The sequence below is a fragment of the Myotis daubentonii genome, chromosome 16 (genome assembly GCF_963259705.1).
Source record: "Myotis daubentonii chromosome 16, mMyoDau2.1, whole genome shotgun sequence".
Taxonomy (NCBI): Eukaryota; Metazoa; Chordata; class Mammalia; order Chiroptera; family Vespertilionidae; genus Myotis; species Myotis daubentonii.
The window spans coordinates 43,247,067-43,271,690 of record NC_081855.1 but is presented as its reverse complement, the minus strand read 5'-3'; the positions used below and the strand labels follow the sequence as shown (position 1 = coordinate 43,271,690).

Sequence of the window (24,624 nt, the reverse complement as noted above, 5' to 3'; positions counted from 1 at the left end):
GCTTTAGCTCTGAGGCTCAGCTCCAGCTCTGAGACCTCGACTGCTGAAAGCAGGTCTCTGAGTTTGTTTGGGTTCTATAATTGTAACACTGTTGCGGTCCTGCTCGTTCCAGCTCTGAAGGCTGAAAGCAGGTTTCTGGGTTTTGTTTAACTTCTATAATTGCAACATAGTTGCTTAGAGTGCAAGCTCAGAGGCCGGCAGCGGCAGGCGGGGAACCTTGGCTTCCTCCTTCACTGGAGCAAGCAAGCCTCCTGTTCACTTCAGCCTCCTGGCTGCCGGTCACCATCTTGGTTGGCAGTTAATTTGCATGTCTCACTGATTAGCCCATGGGAAGGGTAGCGAAGTTACGGTTAATTACCATGTTTCTCTATTATTATATAGGACTAGAGGCCCGGTGCATGGGATTTGTGCACTGGTGGGGGGCGTGGCCTGTGGGGATTGGCCCCACTGTGGGAGCACCGCTTATCCCGGTCAGCCGAGTGGCTGTGGACCCACCCTATGAGCGGCTGCTCCCTGATCTGGCATCTTCCGTGGAGCCAGAGCACTCGCCTCTTCAGGGGACTCGGTTGGGGCCGGGCCCAGGGACAATAGCACTGAGGGGCGGTGGAGTAGGCCTCAGGCCCACAGCGGCCACAAACCTGCTTCCCAGCTTCCAGGGTCAGCTCTGCGAGCCTGGCGGCTGCGGAGTTACACAGCCTGCAGGCATCTGGAGGAGGCAACAAGGAGCAGAGGAGGAGGAGCCTGGGGTGAGAAGGCAATAATCGAAGCCTGGGTTCCTGCCCGTCGGCCCAGGGTTTGCAGTAGGAGCAGCTGCGCATCCTGGTCAGCCGAGCGGCGCTCCCACTGTGGTAGTGCACTGACCACCAGGGGGGAGCTCCTGCATTGAATGTCTGCCCCCCTGGTGGTCAGTGCACATCATAGCGACTAATCGGTCGTTCCGTTGTTTGGTCATTGGGCTTTTATTATATAGGACTAGAGGCCTGGTGCACAAAAATTTGTGCCATCGGGGGGACAGGGTCCCTCAGCCCAGCCTGTGCCCTCTCGCAGTCTGGGACCCCTCGGGGGATGACCACCTGCTGGCTTAGGCCCGCTCCCCAGGGGGGGTGGTGGGGGGACCGGGCCTAAGCTGGCAGTCAGACATCCCTCTGGCAGCCCGGGAGCCCTCGGGGGATGTCCACTTGCCAGCGGGGAGCAGGCCTAAGCTGCAGTCGGACATCCTTAGCGCTGCTGAAGAGGCAGGAGAGGCTCCCACCACCACCACTGTACTGGCAGCTGGCAGCCTGGCTTGTGGCTGAGCAAAGCTCCCCCTGTGGGAGTGCACTGACCACCAGGGGGCAGCTCCTGCATTGAGCGTCTGCCCCCTGGTGGTCAGTGTGTGTCATAGTGATCAGTCATTCCTAGTCTTTCTGCTGTTTGGGCCATTACCCTTTTATTATATAGGATAGAGGCCTGGTGCATGGGTGGGAGCCAGCTGGTTTGCCCTGAAGGGTGTCCTGGATCAGGGTGGGGGTCCCACTGGGGTGCCTGGCCAGCCTGGGTGAGGGGCTGATGGCTGTTTTCAGTCTGGCCACACCCTCTTTAAGGTGGGGGGTCCCCACTGGGGTGTCTGGCCAGCCTGGGTGAGGGGCTGAGGGCCATTTTCAGGCTGGCCAACCCCCCCCGGGGATGGAAGCTCCCAGCCTCTCTCCTTTTTTTCTCTCTTTTTTTATTCTGAGATTTATTTACCTTCTATAATTGAAACTTTGTAGCCTTGAGTGGAGCTCAGAGCCGGCCAGGGCAGGTGGGAAGCTTGGCTTCCTCCATCGCCAGGTGCAACCAAGCCTCCTGCTCGCTCCAGCTCTGTGGCCACAGCCGCCTGAAAGCAGGTATCTGGGGTTTATTTATCTTCTATAATTGAAACTTTGTTGCCTTGAGTGGAGCTCAGAGCCAGCCGTGGCAGGCGGGAAGCTTGGCTTCCTCCATCACTGGAGCAACCAAGCCTCCTGCTCGCTCCAGCTCCGTGGCTGCCGACCGCCATCTTGGTTGGGTTAATTTGCATGTAGTTGCTCTGACTGGCTGGTGGGCATGGCTTAAGGCATAGTGAAGGTATGGTCAATTTGCATGTTTGTCTTTTATTAGATTAGATAGGATTACCACAATCATCTTTTAGTTGTGAATTTCCTTTTGTGTGTTACATTGTACATACACTTGCTTTTCTATGCAAAGTTTGTTAAACCTCTACATAGAGATCTATCATGTCAGCCAATGGTAAAAGAAATAATATGCATTACCTTGGTTCCCAGAGGAATTCTTTTTTTTTTTTAATTAAATCTTTATTGTTCAGATTATTACATTTGTTCCTCTTTTTTCCCCCCATAACTCCCCTCCTCCCAGTTCCCACCCCACCCTCCCCCCTCACTCCCCACCCACTGTCCTCATCCATAGGTGCACGATTTTTGTCCAGTCTCTTCCCCCATCTCCCACACTCCTTTCCCCCCCAAGAATAGTCAGTCCATTCCCTTTCTATGTCCCTGATTCTATTATGATCACCAGATTATTTATTCACTTGATTCTTAGATTCACTTGTTGATAGATGCATGTTTGTTGTTCATAATTTGTATCTTTACCTTTTTCTTCTTCTTCCTCTTCCTAAAGGATACCTTTCAGCATTTCATATAATACTGGTTTGGTGGTGATGAACTCCTTTTAGCTTTTCCTTATCTGTGAAGCTCTTTATCTGACCTTCCGTTCTGAATGATAGCTTTGCTGGATAAAGTAATCTTGGTTGTAGGTTCTTGGTATTCATCACTTTGAATATTTCTTGCCATTCCCTCCTGGCCTGCAAAGTTTCTGTTGAGAAATCAGCTGACAGTCGTATGGGTATTCCTTTGTAGGTAATTGACTGTCTTTCTCTTGCTGCTTTTAAGATTCTCTCTTTGTCTTTTGCTCTTGGCATTTTAATTATGATGTGTCTTGGTGTGGTCCTCTTTGGATTCCTTTTGTTTGAGGTTCTCTGCGCTTCCTGGACCTGTAAGTCTATTTCTTTCACCAGGTGGGGGAAGTTTTCTGTCATTGTTTCTTCAAATAGGTTTTCAATATCTTGGTCTCTCTCATCTTCTGGCACCCCTATAATTCTGATGTTGGTACGCTTGAAGCTGTCCCAGAGGCTCCTTACACTATCTTTGTATTTTTGGATTCTTTTTTCATTTTGCTTTTCTTTGCCTTGATTCTTGCGCTCCTCTGGTCTGCTGTTGGGAGTCTGTATAGTATTCGTTATTTAAGTCCATGTATGCTTAATTTCTAGTTGGTTCTTTATCATAACATCGAGGGTCTCATTAGATTTCTTGAGGATCTCACTACATTTATCAGCGGCTTCTAGACAGTTCTTAAGAGACCTTAAAAGTGTGGTTCTGAACTCAATATCCTCCATTGACAGTTTTGTCCTGTTTCTTTGTCTCCGCCTTTTTTATGCTTTCTTGGTGCACCCCCTAGTGGTCTTTGTGCGCAGTCTTGTTGTAGTTAAGCCTTGATTGTTGTCGGCAATACCGGGGGTGATTTGACCTCCAGGCTAACTGGCTATGAGAGTCCGCTGTGTCTGCAGTGGGAGAGCTTCTGTGCTGGATCTCTAGGGCGGTGCTAATCTAGCGTTTGCCTGAGGCTATCCGGCAAATGGCTCTGCACAGGGCTTGGGTGGGGCGGGTCCTCCGGGATCTACAGGGCGGGCCGGAGTGAGCAGTTATGGCTGCTCTCAGTTCCGTCCCTAGGGGCTCTGCCTCACAGAGTCCCAGCAACCGCTGCAAACCTCAGAGAGAAAGCTGCCTTCGATTTCCGACCGAAGCCAGACAGTCCTGCTTCTCCCGTTTGAGCCTGGGTCCCTAGAGACTCGCCCGGATCTGGAGCTCAGAGTCTGAAACTCCCTCCTGATTGAAAACAACAACCGCGCCCTCCGCCGCCAGCCCGCTCCGCACACACTCCGCACCTTAGTATTTCACTTCAGCACTGCGCCTCCTCTGAGTCTGGGTATGATATTCTCTTTCCTCCTAGTTGTAGAATTTCCACTCAGCCAGCCTTCCTGTGGTTCTGGTTCCCAGAGGAATTCTTAACTGTTGTCTCCCTACCTTTTTTAATGCCTCAAGAATTGTTCACTCTATCTTGCATGCATTTCTGAAAAAGGTTGATTTCTCTGTGGTGTTTTTAAAAATTACTAATTTTTAAATCTAGTGCTCTTTTGGAAACCAGTCCTTTCTTCTAGTCAAATTATCCATGTCAAGTAGATGTACATATATTTTCATACGAATGTGTGATATGCTCATACCCATGATCCAATGTAATATGTTTTCGTTTTCTTTTTTTAAAAACAATAGTTTATTGATTTTTAGAGAGAAACATTGATGAAATCTCCTGCACGCCCCCTACCAGAGATGGAATCTGCAACCTGGGCATGTGCCCTGATGAATCAGCAACTTTTTGATACATGGGGTGATGCCCAACCATCTGAGCCACATTGGCAAGGGTTGGCTGGCTGGCTTATTTATTTGTTTGTTTATTTTAGGGAGGATTGGAGGAGAGAAACATCAATTTGTTATTTCACTTATTTATGCATTCATTAGTTGCTTCTTGTATATACCCTGGTGGGGCATTAGACCCGCAACCTTGGCGTTTCAGAACAATGGTCTAACCAACTGAGCTACCAGGCCAGGGTTCCAATGTAATATGTTTTCAAGTTCTTAAGTTATTTGCTGAGATTGCTAGCCAATTATTTTTCCTACCAATTTACATACAATTAAATTTCATGACTGAATTTATTCTGGGTTATTGACTGGCCTCAACAGTGTTTTTTAAAATAAATAATTCAAAACTAAAATGAAATAATAATTCATTACTTTGTACCTTTTTAAACCTCACAGCCTATGCAGTAAAACTATAGTGTAATCATCTGGATTTTACAGCAGAGGAAACAGGCCTAGACCTAGAGAGAGGTTTGGTAATTTGCCCAAGGTTATACAGCTGACAGATAGTAATTATGATTTCTGGTGTCTTCAGCTTCAGAGATCTTTGGTTTTTATAATAATACTAGAGGCCCTGTGCATGAAATTCATGCACTGGGGGGAGGGGGTGGTCCCTCAGCCCGGCCTGCACCCTCTAGCAGTCGGACATCCTTAGCACTGCGCTTGCCAGCGGTGAGCCCGGCTTCTGGCTGAGCAGCGCTCCCTCTATGGGAGTGCACTGACCACCAGGGGCCAGCTCTTGTGTTGAGCGTCTGCCTCCTGGTGGTCAGTGCGCATCATAGTGACCGGTCATTCCACCGTTCGGTCGATTGGCATATTAGCCTTTTATTATATATGATACTGGAAGTTGTTGTAAATCAGACTATATCATTATGAAAACAGTAGTGAAGAATTGGGGTTTTTGAGGGATTGACCACAGTGGTGTTCTGTCCATTTTCTAAATTGAAATAAATTTTAACTATACAAATAAAATGTCACCAATAATCCACTAGAATGTCCATTTCTTTTTGGATAGTTTTTCCTACAGAGACATTTTTCTGAATTGTTTAGAATAATAGAACAATTAGTTTGGAATGAGTAAGGGAAAAGAGAACAGAGATGGAGTCTCTCATTTATTTGATGTCATGGAGGATTGGTTTTGTTCATAGATGGAAGCTATCCAGTTTAGCTCTATCTGCAAAATACACCTTTTTTTGTGTGTGTGTCCATGCCAGATGAGATCAGCATCATATGTTTGGAATTTAGAAAGTCCAGATTATAAGCAAGTATGTTACTTGAATTGTGAGGTAGGGCTATGATTAATAGATCCACCAGGATCTAAATGTGCCCATCCAGGATGCTCAGTGGTTGAACATTGACCCAAGAACTAAGAGATCACCGGTTCAATTCCTGGTCAGGGTATATGCCCATGTTGTGTGCTCTATCCCTAGTAGGGATCATGCAGGAGGCAGCCAATCGATGTTTCTATCTTTTGATCCATCTCCCTTCCCCTCTCTCTAAATTCAGTAAAAACATATTTTAAAAAATAGATCCACTTAGTGACATTAGACCATGTCTAAAGGAATAACGGTAAATACAGTACAACAGGTAAATGTTGGTGGAGAGATTTGGAGTGGAGAGAGAGAGGAACATCTATAAGATGCAGTTTAATAGAGCCAGGTGCGAAAAAATAGGGTTAGAATGAGTAGTAAAATATACTGCCAACGAACCTAGTTGGTTAGAGCATTGTTCCAATACACCAAAGTTTCAGGTTCAATCCATGTTCAGGGCACATACAAGAAGCAACAAGTGCATTAAGCAAGTGGAACAGCAAATCATTATTTCTCTCTTTCTAAAATCAGTTAAAGTGTGTGTGTGTGTGTGTGTGTGTGTGTGTGTGTACACTGCCAAAGATAAAACTACTTTGAACTTTGATGATACCTAGTCTAATGGGAAAAATCAGACAGGATTTAAAACCTTAGTCTGTATAAGCCTTGTGTTAATAATTGATTTATTCATCAGAAACTTTGGATCCACTGACTTTGACTATGAGTAATATTTTTCATTAAATTTTTTAAATAAATTGTATTAAATTTTAATAGCCATAGGAAGATGGAAGAGATTATCACCTCTTTTATGGTCTTAAATATTGTGTTTGCTATTTGAGGTAGTGGGCTGTTGATTGTGATTTTTAAAGAATTGCGCTGATAATTTCCTCTTCTCTAGGTTTAATTTTCCCTGTTAGTTACCATGTAGTTAATCAATGGAAAAGGTCTGGCTGTGGGGTTATATGGATTCCCAAATCAGCACATACATGGATAAATTTAGGGCAATCTCTGTCCCTTTATATTTAAACTAGGGGCCCGGTGCACGAAATTCGTGCACTGGGTGTGTGGGGGGGGGGAGTGTCCCTCAGCCCAGCCTGCCCCCTCTCACATACTGGGAGCCCTCAGGCGTTGACCCCCATCACCCTCCAATCGCAGGATCGGCCCGTTGCCCAGGCCTGACGCCTCTGGCCTAGGCGTCTGGCCCGAGCAGCGGGAACCTGCAGTGGCAGCGGGGGGCGCCGTGATCGCGCAGGCTCCGCCCCTGCTCCTGCAGGATGCCTCTAACTGAGGCATCGGCCTGGGCAGCGGGGACCCGCAGCTGCGGTGGCCCCGCGATCGTGGGCTCCGCTTTAGGCCCAGGCAAGGGACCCCTAGCTCCTGGCACTGCCAGCTTCGACCGTGCCCAGCTCCCATCGCTGGCTCCACCCCTACTTCCTGCTATTACTGGCCAGGGCGGAAAAGGCACCTGATTCTCTGATCATGGCTGGGTGGCAGGGCCGCCTTTGCCCTGCCCCCCAGCTCTTAGCTCCCCGCTGGGTTTCCGATCACTGTCAGTGGCAGGGGGCTTCTTCCTGCTTTCCCTTTCGCCTCCCTGCATTGTGCCTACATATGCAAATTAACCGCCATCTTGTTGGCAGTTAACTGTCAATCTTAGTTGGCAGTTAATTTGCATATAGCCCTGATTAGCCAATGAAAAGGGTATCGTCGTGCGCCAATTACCATTTTTCTCTTTTATTAGTGTAGATGATCACCACAGCTAAATTTGTAGTAGAGAAGTTTCCACATTTGTCCTGTTCTTGGAAGTAGAATCCTTGACCTGTAAGAAACTAGAGCTACTGTGTATTTTAATGATGTGCATGTCAGCTAGGTTCTATTCATTTGTAATTAGACCTGCTAGGAATTGAAGCTTTTTTTTTTTTTTTCTTTTTAAGAGAAGAGGCAGTTGAAGGGAATTCAGCTAGCTGTATGTATAGTGTGTGCATTTTTAAATCTTTAATGAATTTTTTAAGAAAAGTGAATTTACTTCTTGTTTGATCCCTTTGAATTTAAATTTCTGATCAGCATAAATGAAAAGCTATTTCAATTCTGAAAGCAGGTAGTGTTTAGAAAGGGAAGAGTTCATTTAGACAATGGAAAAAGTGTTACCAGGAATCATCATTAAAACTAAATTTTAGGAATGCTCTAACATAGAATCTGTGAATTTTCACTAGAATGACCATGTCCCAATTTATGCCTTTTGTCCTGGTATAATTACTACTAACACTCCCTCTTACTCTCAAAGTGCCCTGGTTTTTCCGATACATTATCTATATGATCATCTTAGCTCTAAATGGAAGTTGAGAGATCTAAATGAGGTTTTGAAAGCAGGCTAACGAAAAGAAAAAAAAAATCAAAAACTTCAAATCCCTGTTGAGGCCTTTAGATCAGATGCAGTACTGACTATTTTTGGAAGGAATGATCTTATTAAGCCTTAGTTGATTAGAATGACTTGAAAAAAATTGTGAGGAAGGGAGAAAGGCAAAAAATGAAGTTATTTATCACTACCACCACTGCTTCTATACTTTGTGCCCTTGGGGTTGAAATCACATTTTATATTTATTTTTTTCTCCTCTCTTTTAAATTTTGTTTTATGTTTTGCTTTTTTAGTATAGCATTTAAAAGGGACAGATGAATAAAAGGATTCAGAGCAAAAAGTAAACCATTTAACCTTCTCAAAAACAACCACTGTTTCTAATTACTTGTTTGTTCTTTCAGAGATATATAATACATATACAAGCATTTTTACCTTACATTTCCAAAGAGTAACATTTCCAAAGAGTGGCATGCAAACGTATTTTTCAGCACTTTGATTTTTCTCTGAATAATATGAGTGGGGGGATTATCCCATTACAAAAAGTCTTGTTTTTATTTTAAACTCATTTTAGATTTATAGTTGCAAAAATAGTATATAGTTTTGGTTTACCACTCACCCAACTTTCCCTACAGCAATATCTATACAATAACCTTAATATAATGATCAAAACAAGGAAATTAAGTTTGGTACAATAATATTAACTAAACCATACATCTTATTTTTTAATTTTACCACTTTTTCCTCTAATGCCCCTTTTGTGTTCTAAGATCCCATCTAAGAAAATCACTGCCATAGGCTAATTGATATGAACAAGAGTTAAGTTCTTATAGCATTGATTGCATTTAGTTGTGTTTTTTTTTGTTTCTAATCTGTACTAGTTCCTCAGTCTGTCCATGTCTTTTTTTTTAATATATTATTATTGATTTCAGAGATGAAGGAAGAGACAGAGAGAGAGAGAGAGAGAGAAACATCAATGATGAGAAAGAATCATTGATCAGCTGTCTCCTGCACGTCCCCCACTGTGGATAGAGCATGACCAGGAATCGAACGGTGACCTCCAGGTTCATAGGTCAACACTAAACACTGAGCTATGCTGGCCAGGCTGTCCATATCTTTTGTGATAACTAGGTTTTTACTAACTCTGCTTTCTATAGAGAATATTGTTTCAGAATCATGGAAGCAAGGTTAACTTTTTTTTTTTTTTAATCTTTGGGTTTTGTATAGTGCCGTGATGGCGAACCTATGACACGCGTGTCAGAGGTGACACGTGAACTCATTTTTTTGGTTGATTGTTCTTTGTTAAATGGCATTTAAATATATAAAATAAATATCAAAAATATAAGTCTTTGTTTTACTATGGTTGCAAATATCAAAAAATTTCTATATGTGACACGGCACCAGAGTTAAGTTAGGGTTTTTCAAAATGCTGACACGCCGAGCTCAAAAGGTTCGCCATCACTGGTATAGTGTAATACAGTGGGAATATGGTACTAAAAATCAGAAGATTTTGTGAATTACTGTTAATCTCTGTGTTGCTTATTTGTAAAACAGCAATGATAAAGAGTCCCTAAGCTCTGTACAGCGAGTCCTCAGTGAATGCCATCTACAGGTTCTGGGATGTTAAGCAAAGTAACCTATGAAGAAACCACAGTGATTTTCAACCAGTGTGCCCCGAGGCACATTGGTGTGCCACAAAAAAAAAAAAAATTAAAACGTGCAGTATCTGACTATTTAGTTAGGGACACTGATCTCTTTTCCCTTAGATTGTCAAGTTAAAAAATGACAACAGCCAGCACAACAGTAACCATCTGGTATGGATGAATAAAAATTATACTTTTTTATTTATTTACTAGAGGCCCGATGCACGAAATTCATGCAAGAGGAGGCCTTCCTTGCTCCAGCTGCTGGCACGGCTTTCCTCTGACACCCAGGACCGGGGCTGCCCTTGCAGCCCTGGCTTCGTCTGGTCTAATTAGCATATTATACTTTTATTATATAGATTTTGTCAGATCAGCAAAAAAAACATAATAGTATATTTTTGGGTGTGCCATGGCATGTTAGTATATTTTTGGGTGTGCCATGACATGGTAGTAATTAGTTTGTGTGTGCCTTGAGAGGAAAAGGGTTGAAAATCACTGCCATAGGCTAATTGATATGAACAAGAGTTAAGTTCTTATGGCATCTCATCAATGTTATAATGAAATGACTGAACAAAATGATGTTATTTGAGGACCTGATGTATTGAGTTATCTAGCAAGCTTGTTAGGATACGGTTTCTGAAAGTATTTTATAAAGCTAAAAGAAGCTGTACATGTATATGGAGTGGTATTGACCCTTCCTGAAACTTCTTATTTTTTTAATAAACTTTTTATTTTAGGATAGTTTTAGATTTACAGAAAGATTGCTAAGATAGTACAGAGTTTCTATATATATATACCTCATATACTCTGTATCCAGTTTTCCCTGTTATTAACATCTTAAATTAGTATGGCACATTTGTTACCATACTAATATACCAGTATTGATACATTATTATCCTTCCACTAGAGGCCCGATGCACAAAATTAGAAATTCATGGGGGGCGGGGCGAGTCCCTGAGCCCAGCCTGTGCCCTCTTGCAATCTGGGACCCCTCGCTCCTAACCGTCCACCTGCTCATTCCTTCGCACTGCTGCGGAGGCGGAAGAGGCTCCTGCCCCTGCCCTGCACTTGCCAGCCCAGCCGTGAGCCTGGCTTCTCGTTGAGTGGTGCTCCAGCTGTGGGAGTGCACTGACCTCCAGGAGGCAGCTCCTGTGGGTCATAGTGGCCAATTGTTCTGGTTGGTCCACTATAAGGGTCACTGGGCTTTTATTTTATAGATGCCTTTATTCAGATAGTCTTAATATTCCCCTAATGTTTTTTTTTTCTATTCCAGGATTTCATACAGGATACTACATTAAATTTAGTTGTTATGTCTCTTTAGACCAGCCGTGGGCAAACTACGGCCCGCAAGCCAGATCCGGCCTGTTGGAAATGAATAAAACTATTGAAAAAAAAGACCGTACCCTTTTATGTAATGATGTTTACTTTGAATTTATATTAGTTCACACAAACACTCCATCCATGCTTTTGTTCCGGCCCTCCGGTCCAGTTTAAGAACCCATTGTGGCCCTTGAGTCAAAAAGTTTGCCCACCCCTGCTTTAGACTCTTCTTAGCTCTGACAGTTTCTAAAAACTACTAGAGGGCAAGAATATTTTTATTTACCATAAGTGCCTGTATATACTCTGTAGCACAGTAGAACCCTGTTTCTAGTTTTGTATATTTAATCTTTTAAAGTAAACACTTTGATTTGTTTATTTGTGTTTGTTAGGTACACTTAAAAAAAATTTTTTTTTAAATATATATTTTATTGATTTTTACAGAGAGGAAGGGAGAGGGATAGAGAGTTAGAAACATTGATGAAAGAGAAACATCAATCAGCTGCCTCCTGCACACCCCCAACTGGGGATGTGCCCGCAACCAAGATACATGCCCTTGACTGGAATCGAACCTGGGACCCTTCAGTCCGCAGGCCGACGCTCTATCCACTGAGCCAAACCAGCTAGGGCCACTTAAAATTTTTTGATATAAAAGCTTTCATTAGGAGCATGGATCTAAAATTTAACATTGTTCCTATAGGAAAAAAATTTGCTTTAAATGATCTGGTTCAAGGAAAACCAAAGATGCTTAATTCTTTTTATATATATATTTATATATATATATATATATATATATATATATATATATATATATATATATATATATATATATATATAATTTATTTATTTCAGAGAGGAAGGGAGAGGGAGAGAGATGGAAACATCAGTGATGAGAGAGAATCATGGATTGGCTGCCTTCTGCACGCCCCCTACTGGGGATTGAGCCCACAACCCAGGCATGTGCCCTTGACTGGAATCGAACCCTGGACCCTTCAGTTCTCAGGCCGACACTCTATCCACTGAGCCAGACCAGCTAGGGCAAGATGCTTAATTCTTATGGTTAAAGAAAGAGACAGTGTTTTTGACCACCTTAATGACCAACAGATATAGTCTTTCTTAACTTACCTTTCTTTGAGGAAGAAGCTATCTAATCTTTATGGCAATTCCCTCCAAATTTCCATTATCTTTTACCTTCTCCATGAATTTCCCCTTTGTTTTCTGTATAATTCAGTACCTCCTACTTTTTAAAAAATTCTAATAAACAGTTTTTTAAAACAAATCTTAACACCACTCTACTAGCTGCACACAGTAAATGATAGATCAGAGATTAAATCCTTGTGCCTTATAAAACCAGCCTTGTACCCTTCCACCCACACTCCTCCCTGGCTAAGATCCAGCTCACATCCACTTTGAAGTCTTGCCTGACACTTCTAGTCTGCTCCCCCAGCTTTTTATCTACACCTCTGTCATGGCTCTTATATTGTAAGTAGGGGCCCAGTGCATGAATTCGTGCACCTTGAAAGGAACTGTGGGTCTCGTGGCTGTGGTGGGCACAGGGGCAGGTCTTGGCCCATCCTCCGCACTACTACCCAGCCCCTCCCACCATGGCCCTTGTCCCCTGTCTGCCAGCAGCTCCACTCCCGCCACTGCCACTCCCACGCATTGATGACACCGGCCTCGCTTGCACCTGCTGATGGTAAGGAGTGATTGGGGCTGGTGCCACCAGCGGGTGCAAGTGGTGGCTGCTGCCCTGATCGCCCCTCAGGAGCAGGGAGAGGTGGAGGAGCCCTCAGGGGTGATCAGAGCCAGCAGCTGCCACTCGCACCCGCTGACAGCATCAAGTGATCGGGACCGGCGCCGGGTGCTGGCAGCGAGTGTGAGCAGCAGCTCTGGTGGCAGCTCCTGTGCTGGCAGTGGGTGCGAGCACTCGGCGGGACCGCAACGTGTGGGAGCAAAGAATTTTCAGTTACCACCAGAGGCTCGCCCCTATGACAGTCACCAGCGCCCCACCTTGTTCTGGCGCCCCCGCTCACCTGCTCCACCATCCCGCCATGGCCGACGCCCGCCTGCTATCGACACCCCCCATGTTCTGCGAGCCACCCCCCCCCCCACCCTCCCCTCCGTGGTCAGCACACGTCATAGTGACCGGTTGTTCAGTTCCACCGTTCGGTCTATTTGCATATTAGCCTTTTATTATATAGGATTACCAAAAATGTACTAACATAGTATAATATCACAAAAGTTGTAGGAAATAGTAAAAATCTGCAAATAACAGGATTACTTCTGTTATATTTTTTATTTTTCCCCTTTGTATTTAACTTAAAATTAACATATTTTAATATAGCTTTAAAACTTTTATGGCTCCCTAATTGTGGCATAAATAGAATAGTATTAAACTCTCCCCCATTGGACATTTGTTTCTATTTTTTTATATATTAGAGAAATGCTGTGGTGAATATCATCTGCATTCTAAATTTGTAATCTCTGTGGAAAATGTGATATTCGTCTTCTAGTGTTCCTTCCCCTGGCCAGTTTTCTCCCTGGATAAAAAGAAAGTCACAAAGTAGCATAAGAGAAAGAAAGAGCATGAAGTATGAAGTTATAGCAATTTGGATTTGAAATTTGGGCTTCTTTACTTACTATTTAAGTAACTTTGAGCAACTATCTTACATCCTCTGAATTCTACATCTGAAAATGGAAATAATGAATGATACACCTACCTTGTTTGGTCATTGTGGGCATTGATTGAGATGAAGCCTGTGAAGGACATAGTGCTGATACCTATTAACAGGTGCTCAAAAGATAGCTTTACAAATGTACTGTTCAGCAAGATTAAGGAATAAATTGTTAAAGTTGAGTTTCTTTCTCTCTTAGCTTCTTTTCTAAACAAATCTCTATTGTAGACTGAATTAGTGAAAATACCAGGAGGGTATTTTTACTTTTTAATTTGTAAAAAGTGTTGATTTGCTTGAAAAGATCATTTGATTAAAATTTTTGAATCCAGATGGTTCATTGTCCTTCATTATTATTTTTTCCATCTGAATTGATGAGTTAAGTTGAAATTTATTACAGTTGAAGTTACAGTGTGGATGATTGGTAGCTGCCTTTTAAAAATATATATTGCTAACTTTTCAGTGGCAAAAGAGTGACTCTAGTATCAATTATTGAGAAGACTGGCAAAAAATGAGCTTAGTTTGTGGCCTGTTACGTCTGATGTATAAGATTTTGGAAAAAATTTTTAGTTTCAGAACTTTTTCTTCACTACCATACATGTTAGCACCTAATTATTCTCTAATGTTTAACCATTATATTGAATTTTGGGGGTTGGAAGAGGTAAACCAGACTCAGTTCTTGTCCTAAAAGACTTTACAGTCTGATGAAACAAACATATATTTATGATACAGTGTGGCAAATTATTTTACAGCTCTATGGTTACAGTTTATTTATTCAACTAAAAGTTTGCCTTGAAAAAGCAAAGTATCTTTTTGTTAGGTTAACATTCAAATTGTCATACCATTCCACACTGAATTAATTTAATTTAGGCTAGACTGAACTGTAATCTTTTAACTTTGGTCAATTCAGGACTCACAGATCCTCGTGCCCTTTACTTTGTAACAAGAAGGGAGCCAGAAAATTGATATTCTGATTTAAAGCCAAATTACTAGTTCTTCCTTTCTGATGAGAAAGAACCTCAAGCTGTCTGAACCTATCTTCATCTTCAATTCAACTGTTTTGATTTATTCTAGTTGCAGTGATAACTTGCCTGATTATGGTCACATATGGCATTATACAGGCTTGTTTATCTCTTGGCAGATCATTTAAGGAATAGCTGCATTTGAGATACTTTGTCAAGAGATTGTGTTTTTTAATTCCGTGAATCTTGGGAGTTTAGTTTTGGTGATTGAAAATGGAATGTTTTGCCGAAACCGGTTTGGCTCAGTGGATAGAGCGTCGGCCTGCGGACTGAAAGGTCCCAGGTTCGATTCTGGTCAAGGGCATGTACCTGGGTTGCGGGCATATCCCCAGTCGGGGATATGCAGGAGGCGGCTGATCGATGTTTCTCTCTCATCGATGTTTCTGACTCTCTATCTCTCTCCCTTCCTCTCTGTAAAAAATCAATAAAATATATTTAAAAAGAAAAAAAAAAAGAAAATGGAATGTTTTAACAGTTTCAGTAAAAAGCACTGTTACCAACATTGAACAGTATTATAATATCGGTTTTATTTGCATTCTATTACTATGGCATATTTTCTTTAGTACAAGATTGTTTATGAAGAGTAAAACATAATATGGGCCTTTGTTTTTAAGATTCTGTAGTCTTCGTAATATAGTCAGTCTAAGAAAGCCAGTATACCAGTGGTTGGTAGTGTTTTAGTTAATAATTTCAGTGCTTGCCATTGAAAGAAGAGTTCATATTACTAATCTCCTAATAAATTGTTTAGATGTTTTAAAAGTCGGAATTTGTGCCACAGTTTTGATTGTCTACTACAAAAGAATGAAAAGTTAAAAATAACCCCTCCTTTGATTGCTTTTGAAAAAATAACTGTAGTCTTTTTTTTTTTTTTTTTTCAGGGTAATCACTTTGATCAGTATGAAGAAGGACATTTGGAAATTGAACAAGCATCACTTGACAAGCCTATTGAATCGGTAAGATGATCAGTGCTTAATTTTGGGTCAAAGCTAGTTAGTTAGTTAGTGTTCGTGTGACACTTGATGTGAATGAAGTTAAACTTATTAATAACTTATAGTACAGTCTAGAGTTGTTTTCTTGCATGTCTGACAATAATCAAAGAGAATTTGGGATATAATTTAATACATTGGGTTATCAGTCTGAAATCTATAAATAATTTATAATTTTGATGAAAAAATATCATTTGGCCCATACTGATATTCTGTTAAAGATAGCAAGTTAAAAGTTTAGTGTTTTGATAAGTTGAATAAAGGAGTAAAATGTATTTTGATCCTTTAAAAGCTTCACCTTTCCTGGGCAACACAATCATATAATGTTATATTAGGAATAGTTAAAGACTAACACATTTTATTTACCAGACAGACTCTTGTAAAACATTGTAAATTTGGTTTCTGTAGCTTAAGAGATGTCTGGATTTTGTCAAAAGTAGATTATTCCTATCTCTTTACACAGTTTAGTTTTGGATATTGATAACAAAGCAATACAACAAGAAGATTTCTCTTTTTTACTCTTAAATTTTTTAAAATCTTAATTTTTGAACATTGTTTCCATTTTGAGAGGCCCTTTATTTTCAAAATACACAGTCCATTGTTAAAATGTCTAAACTTGTCAGTATTTAATATTTCTGCTTCAGTGTACATACTGAATAAGGGTTCGGTGAGTTCAGCTTGAATGAAAAATAATCAGAGAGGGAAACTTAATCTTGATAACAACAGTCAAGACATCCCCTCTCTCCCTTTAAAAAACACTAGCTTTTTCACCTCCTGCAGGAAAATAAGGCAATTTAGAGAGCACAGATATTGTAACTTTAGCTTTTATTTTCACAACTATAACATAGTAAAGGATCAACATATATTTATGTTCCTAAATTAGGTTGGTGTTGTGTGTTTGTGTGTGTGTTTAGATGTTTACAGAAATTTACACAACTTGGGGTGTTCGACATTTTTCTTCCACAGCAGTTGGCCCATAGTAGCTAAGCAGCCATGATCTGGTTTGTATTGCACGGTCTGCCTTTTTTTAATTTCTTCTCTAGGGTTTCTTTCTCCCCCACTTCCCCTTATTTCTGTTCTTCTGGTCCAGTGAACACTGCATATAGTACCTTCTGTCTTAACGTGCTGGCATGATGCTAGACTTAGGCATGGCAGTAAATGATGACGCATGTGATAATGCTGCAGAGGGAGAATTCACATCTGATGTTGTACTGAAAGCCCAGTCTTGTGTTTTGACTTAGGATAAAATGCCAAGCCCATTTGCTCAGTTAAAAAAAATCCTGAAGTTTTTGCCTTGTTCTGTATCAGTTTTCTATTTTAATTTAAATGTTTCTTTGGGTCAAAGTTTAAGAACAGAGAACTGTCAGAAGCAGGCTCAAGTACCATTATTCTACATGGTTGATTAATATAATTCTGGGGTACTCTGACTTAACAGTAGCAGATATTTAATTAGACTAAATTTGCAGCCTCGTATTATCACTTTACTCAACAAAGATTTTTTAAAAGCACTAAATTAAATGATATATGACATTTTTAAAGCTTTCTTTTAGGACTAATTTTAAGGGTTTTGGGACATTCATTCCTTTGGCATGTGAGACTAATGATCTTTTTCCTCTCACACTGTCCAGGATTTTTTCTAGCACATGTCGTAGGGATAACACTATCAGAAGACAGTCTGACTGAATAGTCATTGTTGAGTAATGTCCGTGAGTAGCAGTGGAATTGATATATGCCTTATTTATTAAATAATAGTGTCTTCTCCACTTAAAATAGTAAATGATATAGCACTCAGACTGGATATTTAATTTTTTATAAATAGATGTATGATAAGAGATATATATTAATAAATTATACTTCTAATATAAATTTACTCCTAAAATACATAAATATATGCATTATTTGTGCTGTGGTAGTTTAGATAGGAGGAAGAGGAGCTTCATAGCCTACATTATGCTAGATAAAGATGGGACACATAAGATAGGGGAATTTTATTTCTGTTATCAAATCATTTGGAGATAAATTTAAAGTTCTTAAAGACACTCAAAATAATTGGCATTAAGTGTGGTGTGTCTCCCCTCACCCCCCAACAAAGAAGTGCCCTCTAACCTAAGGAATCCCCACCAAGTACATATATATTAGTTTTATGACTGGCTGAGTATATTGAGTTGTTTTATTCTTAGGGGGGAAATGGTTGCTTTTAACACACAGAAAGAATATCTATCTGCTGAATTAAAATCTTTCTCTGCAGCAATATCTATTGAGAGGTGCTGACTGTTTTGCTACAGCATGCAACTCAAAAGTGGCTGGAAATATGCAGCTTTGGGAGTCTACAGATCATTGCAGGAGCTAAAGGTCTAGTCATTTTTTTTTATTTAACAAAGGTAATCTGCAGCAGCTGGTAACCGTGGAAGTCTCTGCACAGGTTTGTGCCAAGAATATGCCTGTTTGAAGGGTTATTGTGAGTATAGGATTAAAGCTCTTTTTGTTTTGTAATAGGGTAAATTTGTTGCAAACCAGCAAGATGGGCAATGAAACACAAAGATGCAATAATGCATTATGCTTTCAGTAAACTTCTGAAGCTTAAATTTGTTAATGAAATGATACAGGTATTTTAATTTCAATCAGAAAATGTTGAAAACACTTAAAAATCTAACATTGGTAAAATATTTAATAATCTTTATTATAAAATTATATTTCAGCCAACTAAATATCTTTGAGTAAAATTTCTAGTCAAGAATAAAATACTGTTCTAAGAAAATTATGAAAGAATCACTAGTATGATTGTACTTGTATGTACTAGTATGAATTAGAGAGAAGGTGGAAAGTATTAAACATTTTACCCTTATTACAAAAACTTTTTAAAGCTTCAATTTTAAGTTACTGCTTAATGAAATTTTTAGGTCCAGGCCATAATAATGATGACTGTCACATACTTAAAGATAAAATATTTAGAAAACAAATAAAACTTAATCTAAAACCATAGATAGCCCAGTCTAGGATTTCACCATAGTTCCCAAGAATTGATTGGTGTGATTTAGGACATATGGTCCTTTATGACTTTTACTATAGAAAGAAGATGACAGATCAGAAGGGAGAGTGATTATAAGCTATTCATAAGGCAAAATGCCTGCATCATAGACTTAAGATATGTTGTCATTGTTGCAGTTGGAACTAAACTACCCATCAACCATTAGTTGGTCTTTTTTCTACCTGACTGATTAAAATCCTATCTTTATAGTTGTCAGGTTGACCAAGCAAGTTTTTAAAATTAATGTAAGTTTTTAAACTCCAGTTGCTGATGTTCATTTTGCTCACTAGGGTTTTAGAAGTCTATGTATAATTGGTTTTGTCCTGTTAAATATCTGTTTAGATCTGTGGACTCCACTAGTTCCAAACTGTAACTCTGTAAGACTGCTGATTTGACATTTAGCAGTGACCATATGTGGACTGCACTATAAATAATGTGCTTCTTGGAGCTGAATGGTGTAGCATTACTATATGGCTTTTCTCTCCAGTCTTCATTGTGTCATCTGTAGTGAGCTATAGATTTTTTGTTTTGGGAATTTTTACAACTTGTTTGCATGGGTTCACCTAGTAGCATTTGGTTTTTGCTTATAGAGTCTTTAATACACAATCAGCAAAACTTACAATCCACTCAAGAAACTTAACCATTTTTGTCACTGTTTATGTAGACTAAATGTTATAAATTGAATGTGGCTGTCAACTAAAAGAAAATTCAATGTGGAATTAATATTCATCCAGTCATTGGCATAATTTTATAATTTCTCTTGAGACATGATTAATATTCTATTTCTTGATATAAAAATTTTGAATGAGCCCCATATAAAAAAGTAAATTTTTATGTGTTTTGGCAAACTCCTATTATACAGATTGGTGGTCACTATTGCCAAAATAATTATTGTTACTTTAAATGATATACAGCTTTATGAAGCAGAGCAGTTCCTGGGAAAGTTTTCTACCTAATAGTTAATAAACAGAAATGTTGAGGAATGACTGAAATAATAATGGGTGTTTTGTTTATTTGTTGTGTTTTCAGTATATTGGTAGTTTGTAATACATTTTTCTTTCAAAGATCTTATTTAAAAATTATATCCTCACATATATTGGAGGGGAACAAAGGATAAAAATGTAGCATTTTAATTATACATTTAAGTTTGTGTGTCCCCCTCTCCCCCTTTTTTAAATTGGTTTCAGAGAGGGAGAGAGAGATAGAAACATCAGTGATGAGAGAGAATTATTGATTGGCTGCCTCCTGCACGCCCCTTATCGGGGTTAGAGCCTGCAACCTGGGCATGTGCCCTGACCGGGAATCGAACCGTGACCTCCTGGTTCATAGGTTGACGTTCAGCCACTGAGCCACGCAGGTTGGGCAATTATACATTTAAGTTTTGAACTAGAAAAAAAAGTTTTAAAAGCTAACTAATGTAAAAATAGTTTGGGTTTTCAGCTTAGCTTCAGACTTTTAAACCAGAATTAAGAAGAGCTGTTCATGCCTAATCAAAGAAAGTGCCACCCTGCCACCATTTGGGAGTCTTGTGCATAGAGAGTAACTAATAGGTTATGGAAAACTAGCTTTTTGTCTACCACCCTTGAATAAAATTCAGTTGCTTTATTAATTATTTTAAAATTAGTATTTCCCTGTAGTTCTTCCATTTGCATTGAAATTAGGCTGTCATGCCCCCTTGTTAGTTGTAAACCAGCTGTTAAAAAAAGAAAAAATTACCATTTATTTTTGGTTCTATGAGATTATACTTAAATTCCCAATTATATATTATTTTAAAAAATAATACATATATTTTTAAGATTTTTAAGACATATTCTCGCTTTTAGAGCGAGAGAAAGGGTGAGGTAGAGAGAGAGGGAAACATGGATGTGAGAGCAAAATATCGACTGGCGGCTACCTCTGCATTCCCCCTACTGTGGATTGAGCCTGCAATCCCAACTTGTGCCCTGACCGGGAATCAAACCAGCAAACTTTTGGTGCATAAGGTGACGACCAACCAAACTGAGCCACATCAGCCAGGGCCACATTATATATTTTATTTAAAAATAAAAAAAACTGAAAGATACTTTAGTCACTGTTAGTGACTGAAATAGTAATTGTTACTATTTTAGAAGTTAAATTTATTGCGCATTGCTCTTGTTATGTCTAGATTACCTGTTTGGGCTATAAATAACATCCATGAGAATAATTGGCAAAATCACAGCCCTAAAGAGAGAAAGTAGATTAATTATTTTCACAGGCTGGTGATTGAATCCCTTGTTCTTTTACAGTGAAAGTTCCATGAACATTTTTATCATTTCAGATGTAGATAAGTCTGCTTTGTTCTACTTTCTATAAGGCTTCTTGGTGTGCCTTCCTGTGTTACCCATCCTTAAACCTATTGGATTTTTGACAAGTGTTTATAAAACTTTCTTTTTCTTCTTCTTTTTTTTTTGGTAGGAAAAGAGACCATACTGAATACTAACCCTTTCTGCAGAGTCATAGAGCTTCCTATTTTCCTCCAAAAGCAGGTAGTCTGGAATGATAGGAAAGGTCCAGATTTTCGCTATTAGTCATTCACTAAATTTAAGAAGTTGGTGGATCTAAGAAGTTCTTGGATATATGTCTGTTGTTTTTGATGGCTTTGTTATAATCACAAGGACAGAGTAGCATATTAATAATTTTAATATAGTTCCTGACATTTCATTCCCTAGTCATACTTGGGAAAGTAGATTTAATTAAAGAATAGTTTTCACCTAAAGTTTTAGAAGAGAATGGCCACTACCATTTTGTATCAGTAGCTTTTTTGAGAAGGTGACAGCCATCTTGAGTGGTTTTGTAAAAGTGGTGCTACTGTGTATAACCCTAAATTTTTCTTTTTCTCCCTTTAACATTTGCTTTTCCTTTCACTGTTGTCAGTCACAACACGCTGCTCTTGAACCTCTCAGCTGGTCTTGACTCGTGAATTTACTTATGCTTTCACTCTTTAGTATATACATTAATTGCAAGCAGTGAATTGAAAACAAGACAAAAAAAAAACAAAAAAACGACCATTAGTGAATGGACAGTTTCTTACTTTGTGTTACATTTAACTGTTCTTTTGACAGCCCAGTTTTTAAAGCCAGGTTCGTATGGAAATGCTTTCACTCCACTTGCACTGCTTTTGGAAATAGCATACTGCTTCATCTGTCTGTTTATTTTAGTGCATTCATAATATAACACAGTCAGCATAATGTCTCATCTCCACTTAGCCAAAGATTGAGTTTTTTTAAATAAAAAAAGGGGGGCAGCAATTATTGTCAGCATGGTTTAATACCCTAAATCTCTGTGCCAAGTACAATTCTAACTTTAGCCTGTTAAAAGATTAAACAGTAATTTAATCAACTACTTAATCTTAGAGTCATTCTGCTTTCTTTGTCCTTTCTGTAGTTATTTAGCTGTAGGAGTTATGATATAAAATAAAGATTTTATGTACAGGTAAGTTTATTTTCATAATCGTATAATAAAGGTCTCTTTACCTTTTCATATTTTGCTAACACTGCTTGTACTAAGACTTTTATTTTTTTTTCTTCTTTTCTTTTTTTAAAATATGTTTTTATTGACTTCAGAGGGAGAGAGAGAGAGAGAAACATCAACGATGAGAGAGAATCATTGATCGGCTGCCTCCTGAACGCCTCACACTGGGGATCGAGCCCGAAACACAGGCATGTGCCCTTGGCCGAAATTGAACCCGGGACCCCTCAGTCTGCAGGCCGACAATCTATCCACTGAGCCAAACCGGCCAGGGCTGTACTAAGACTTTTAAATGTTACTTACTTTCTTTACAATGAGGTTATTTATAAATACTTAGGCACTCAATACTGGTTATAAGGGGATGCTTTTCCTGACATTTCATTTGAGAGGAGAGAAGGGAAGAAGAGGCAGCAGTGTTAAATTAAGTGTTTGTGATGTTTAATAACAGAAATTATCACCTCGGCAGCATTTTCTAATTCTTTCAGTTCCTAGCAAAAAAATTTCTAGTGACCTTTTGTGTATCATAATGACTTAGTGTGTGTGTGTGTGTGTGTATTTTTTAAAGCAGTAGTATCTTTTGTTTTAGAAACAAGTTTTTCATTACCTTTTTAAAAAATATATTTTTATTGATTTCAGAGAGGGAAATGAAGAAACATCAGTGATGAGAGAGAATCATCGATCCGCTGCCTCCTGCATGCCCCATTCTGGGGATTGAGCCCACAACTTAGGCATATACCTCAGCTGGGAATAGAACCATGACCTCCTTGTTCATAGGTCGATGCTAAACCACTGAGCCATGCCAGCCAGGCTCATTATCTTTTGCTTCATTTTTGTTTTTATAAAAGTCTCCTGATCTCTTTCTTTTTTTTTTTTTTTAAATTGACTTTTTATTTATTTTTAATATATTTTATTGATTTTTTACAGAGAGGAAGGGAGAGGGATAAAGAGTTAGAAACATCGATGGGAGAGAAACATCAATCAGCTGCCTCTTGCACACTTCCTACTGGGGATGTGCCCGCAACCAAGGTACATGCCCTTGGCCGGAATCGAACCTGGGGCCCCTTAGTCCGCAGGCTGACGCTCTATCCACTGAGCCAAACCGGTCAGGGCTAAATTGACTTTTTAGAGAGAGGGCAACATGGATGTGATAGGAAAACATCAATCAGCTGCCTCCTGCATGCTCCCTACTGGGGATTGAGCCCGGTATGTGCCCTGACTTGGAATGGAACCAGCAACTTTCCGTGCATGGGACGATGCCCAACCAACTGAGCTGCACAGGCCAGGGCTCTCCTGATCTCCTTTCCTCCATCAGTGAAGTAATCAGCTGCTGAGCCCTGTTTTCCAGTTTGTATGCTGTCATAAACTTGTAGAAGGAAATTGTCCTTTATAAAAAAACACAAAAAACATTGGGGAGCCTTAATCTTCCTCTTCTAGCTTTCTGTCAGAGAAGGTAACCATACAATAATTTTTTCTTTCCTCTATAACTCCAAAGAACATTTTATCATTGATATGGAGCTAAAGATAAAAAGCAGTTTCATATGAGATGTTCGATTTTTATATAGAGATTTATGGTTTTGTTAGCTTTATAAATTGATTTCAGGAAATAATGAGGTTATTTTCAAATGGTGATACCAGATTAGTACTTTAAATTAACTTTAGTAGATATAGAACAATTTTAAAATAATTTTTAAGTGTCTTCCTCTGGATAAGCAGCATCTTTTTATCTGACACAGTTAATGGTTATTTTAGCTTTGTCTCTATACTGGACAGTATTTGTAAAAACAAAGAATTGGACAAAGGTATGCAGAGGTTTCTAAGATCTTGACTCCTTACAAAAAAGCTGACATTTAATTGTTGTTTCTGGTGTCTTTTCATACAATTTACATTGAAATACCTTTTCCTGAGTGCTTCTAGGTAGATGAGACATTATGTATATTGGTTTTTTCCCCCCTACATGCACTAATGGTTCTTTACTGTTAACTTATTGCTAGGCCTGTTTCATTCTAACATTTTAGCATTTTTGTTAGATTACATGTTGAAATGCATCACTCAGTCTGTGCTTGAGCTCATTTTATTTTTCTGTTTAATCAATTTAATTTCTTGTTTTACTAACCTCACTGTTTTTTCGGTTTAATATTGGCTGCATGCTAGTTAAATATTTACATTTTATATATATATATAAAAACCAATCAAGTCTAGCCTGGATTTTGCTCTGATTGTGTTTTCATTTCTAGTGGTGGGGCAGTCTTACACTTACAACTTACTTTGTACCATGAAAGCCTGACACACAAACAAAATAACTAAACACAACATAGATTTTCTT

General features: G+C 39.4%; 1 protein-coding gene across 7 annotated transcripts in view; it reads left to right on the top strand.

Annotated features, from left to right (window-relative positions):
* The window catches only part of GPATCH8 (G-patch domain containing 8), an 81,082-nt gene that overhangs the window by 10,885 nt on the left and 45,573 nt on the right, over positions 1-24,624 (top strand). For 2 of the 7 annotated variants that reach the window (XM_059670406.1, XM_059670408.1), the window contains exons 1-3: positions 15,681-15,751; positions 16,751-16,785; positions 21,896-21,913. Coding sequence is in view for 1 of the 7 variants with exons in the window: in XM_059670404.1 (XP_059526387.1) it covers positions 15,677-15,751 (75 nt within the window). In the remaining 6 variants the exon portion in view is untranslated. Of the gene's footprint in view, positions 1-15,676; positions 15,752-16,750; positions 16,786-21,895; positions 21,914-24,624 lie in introns of those variants that run through there. The other 5 variants (XM_059670405.1, XM_059670407.1, XM_059670404.1 and 2 more) reach the window with 3 other exon arrangements.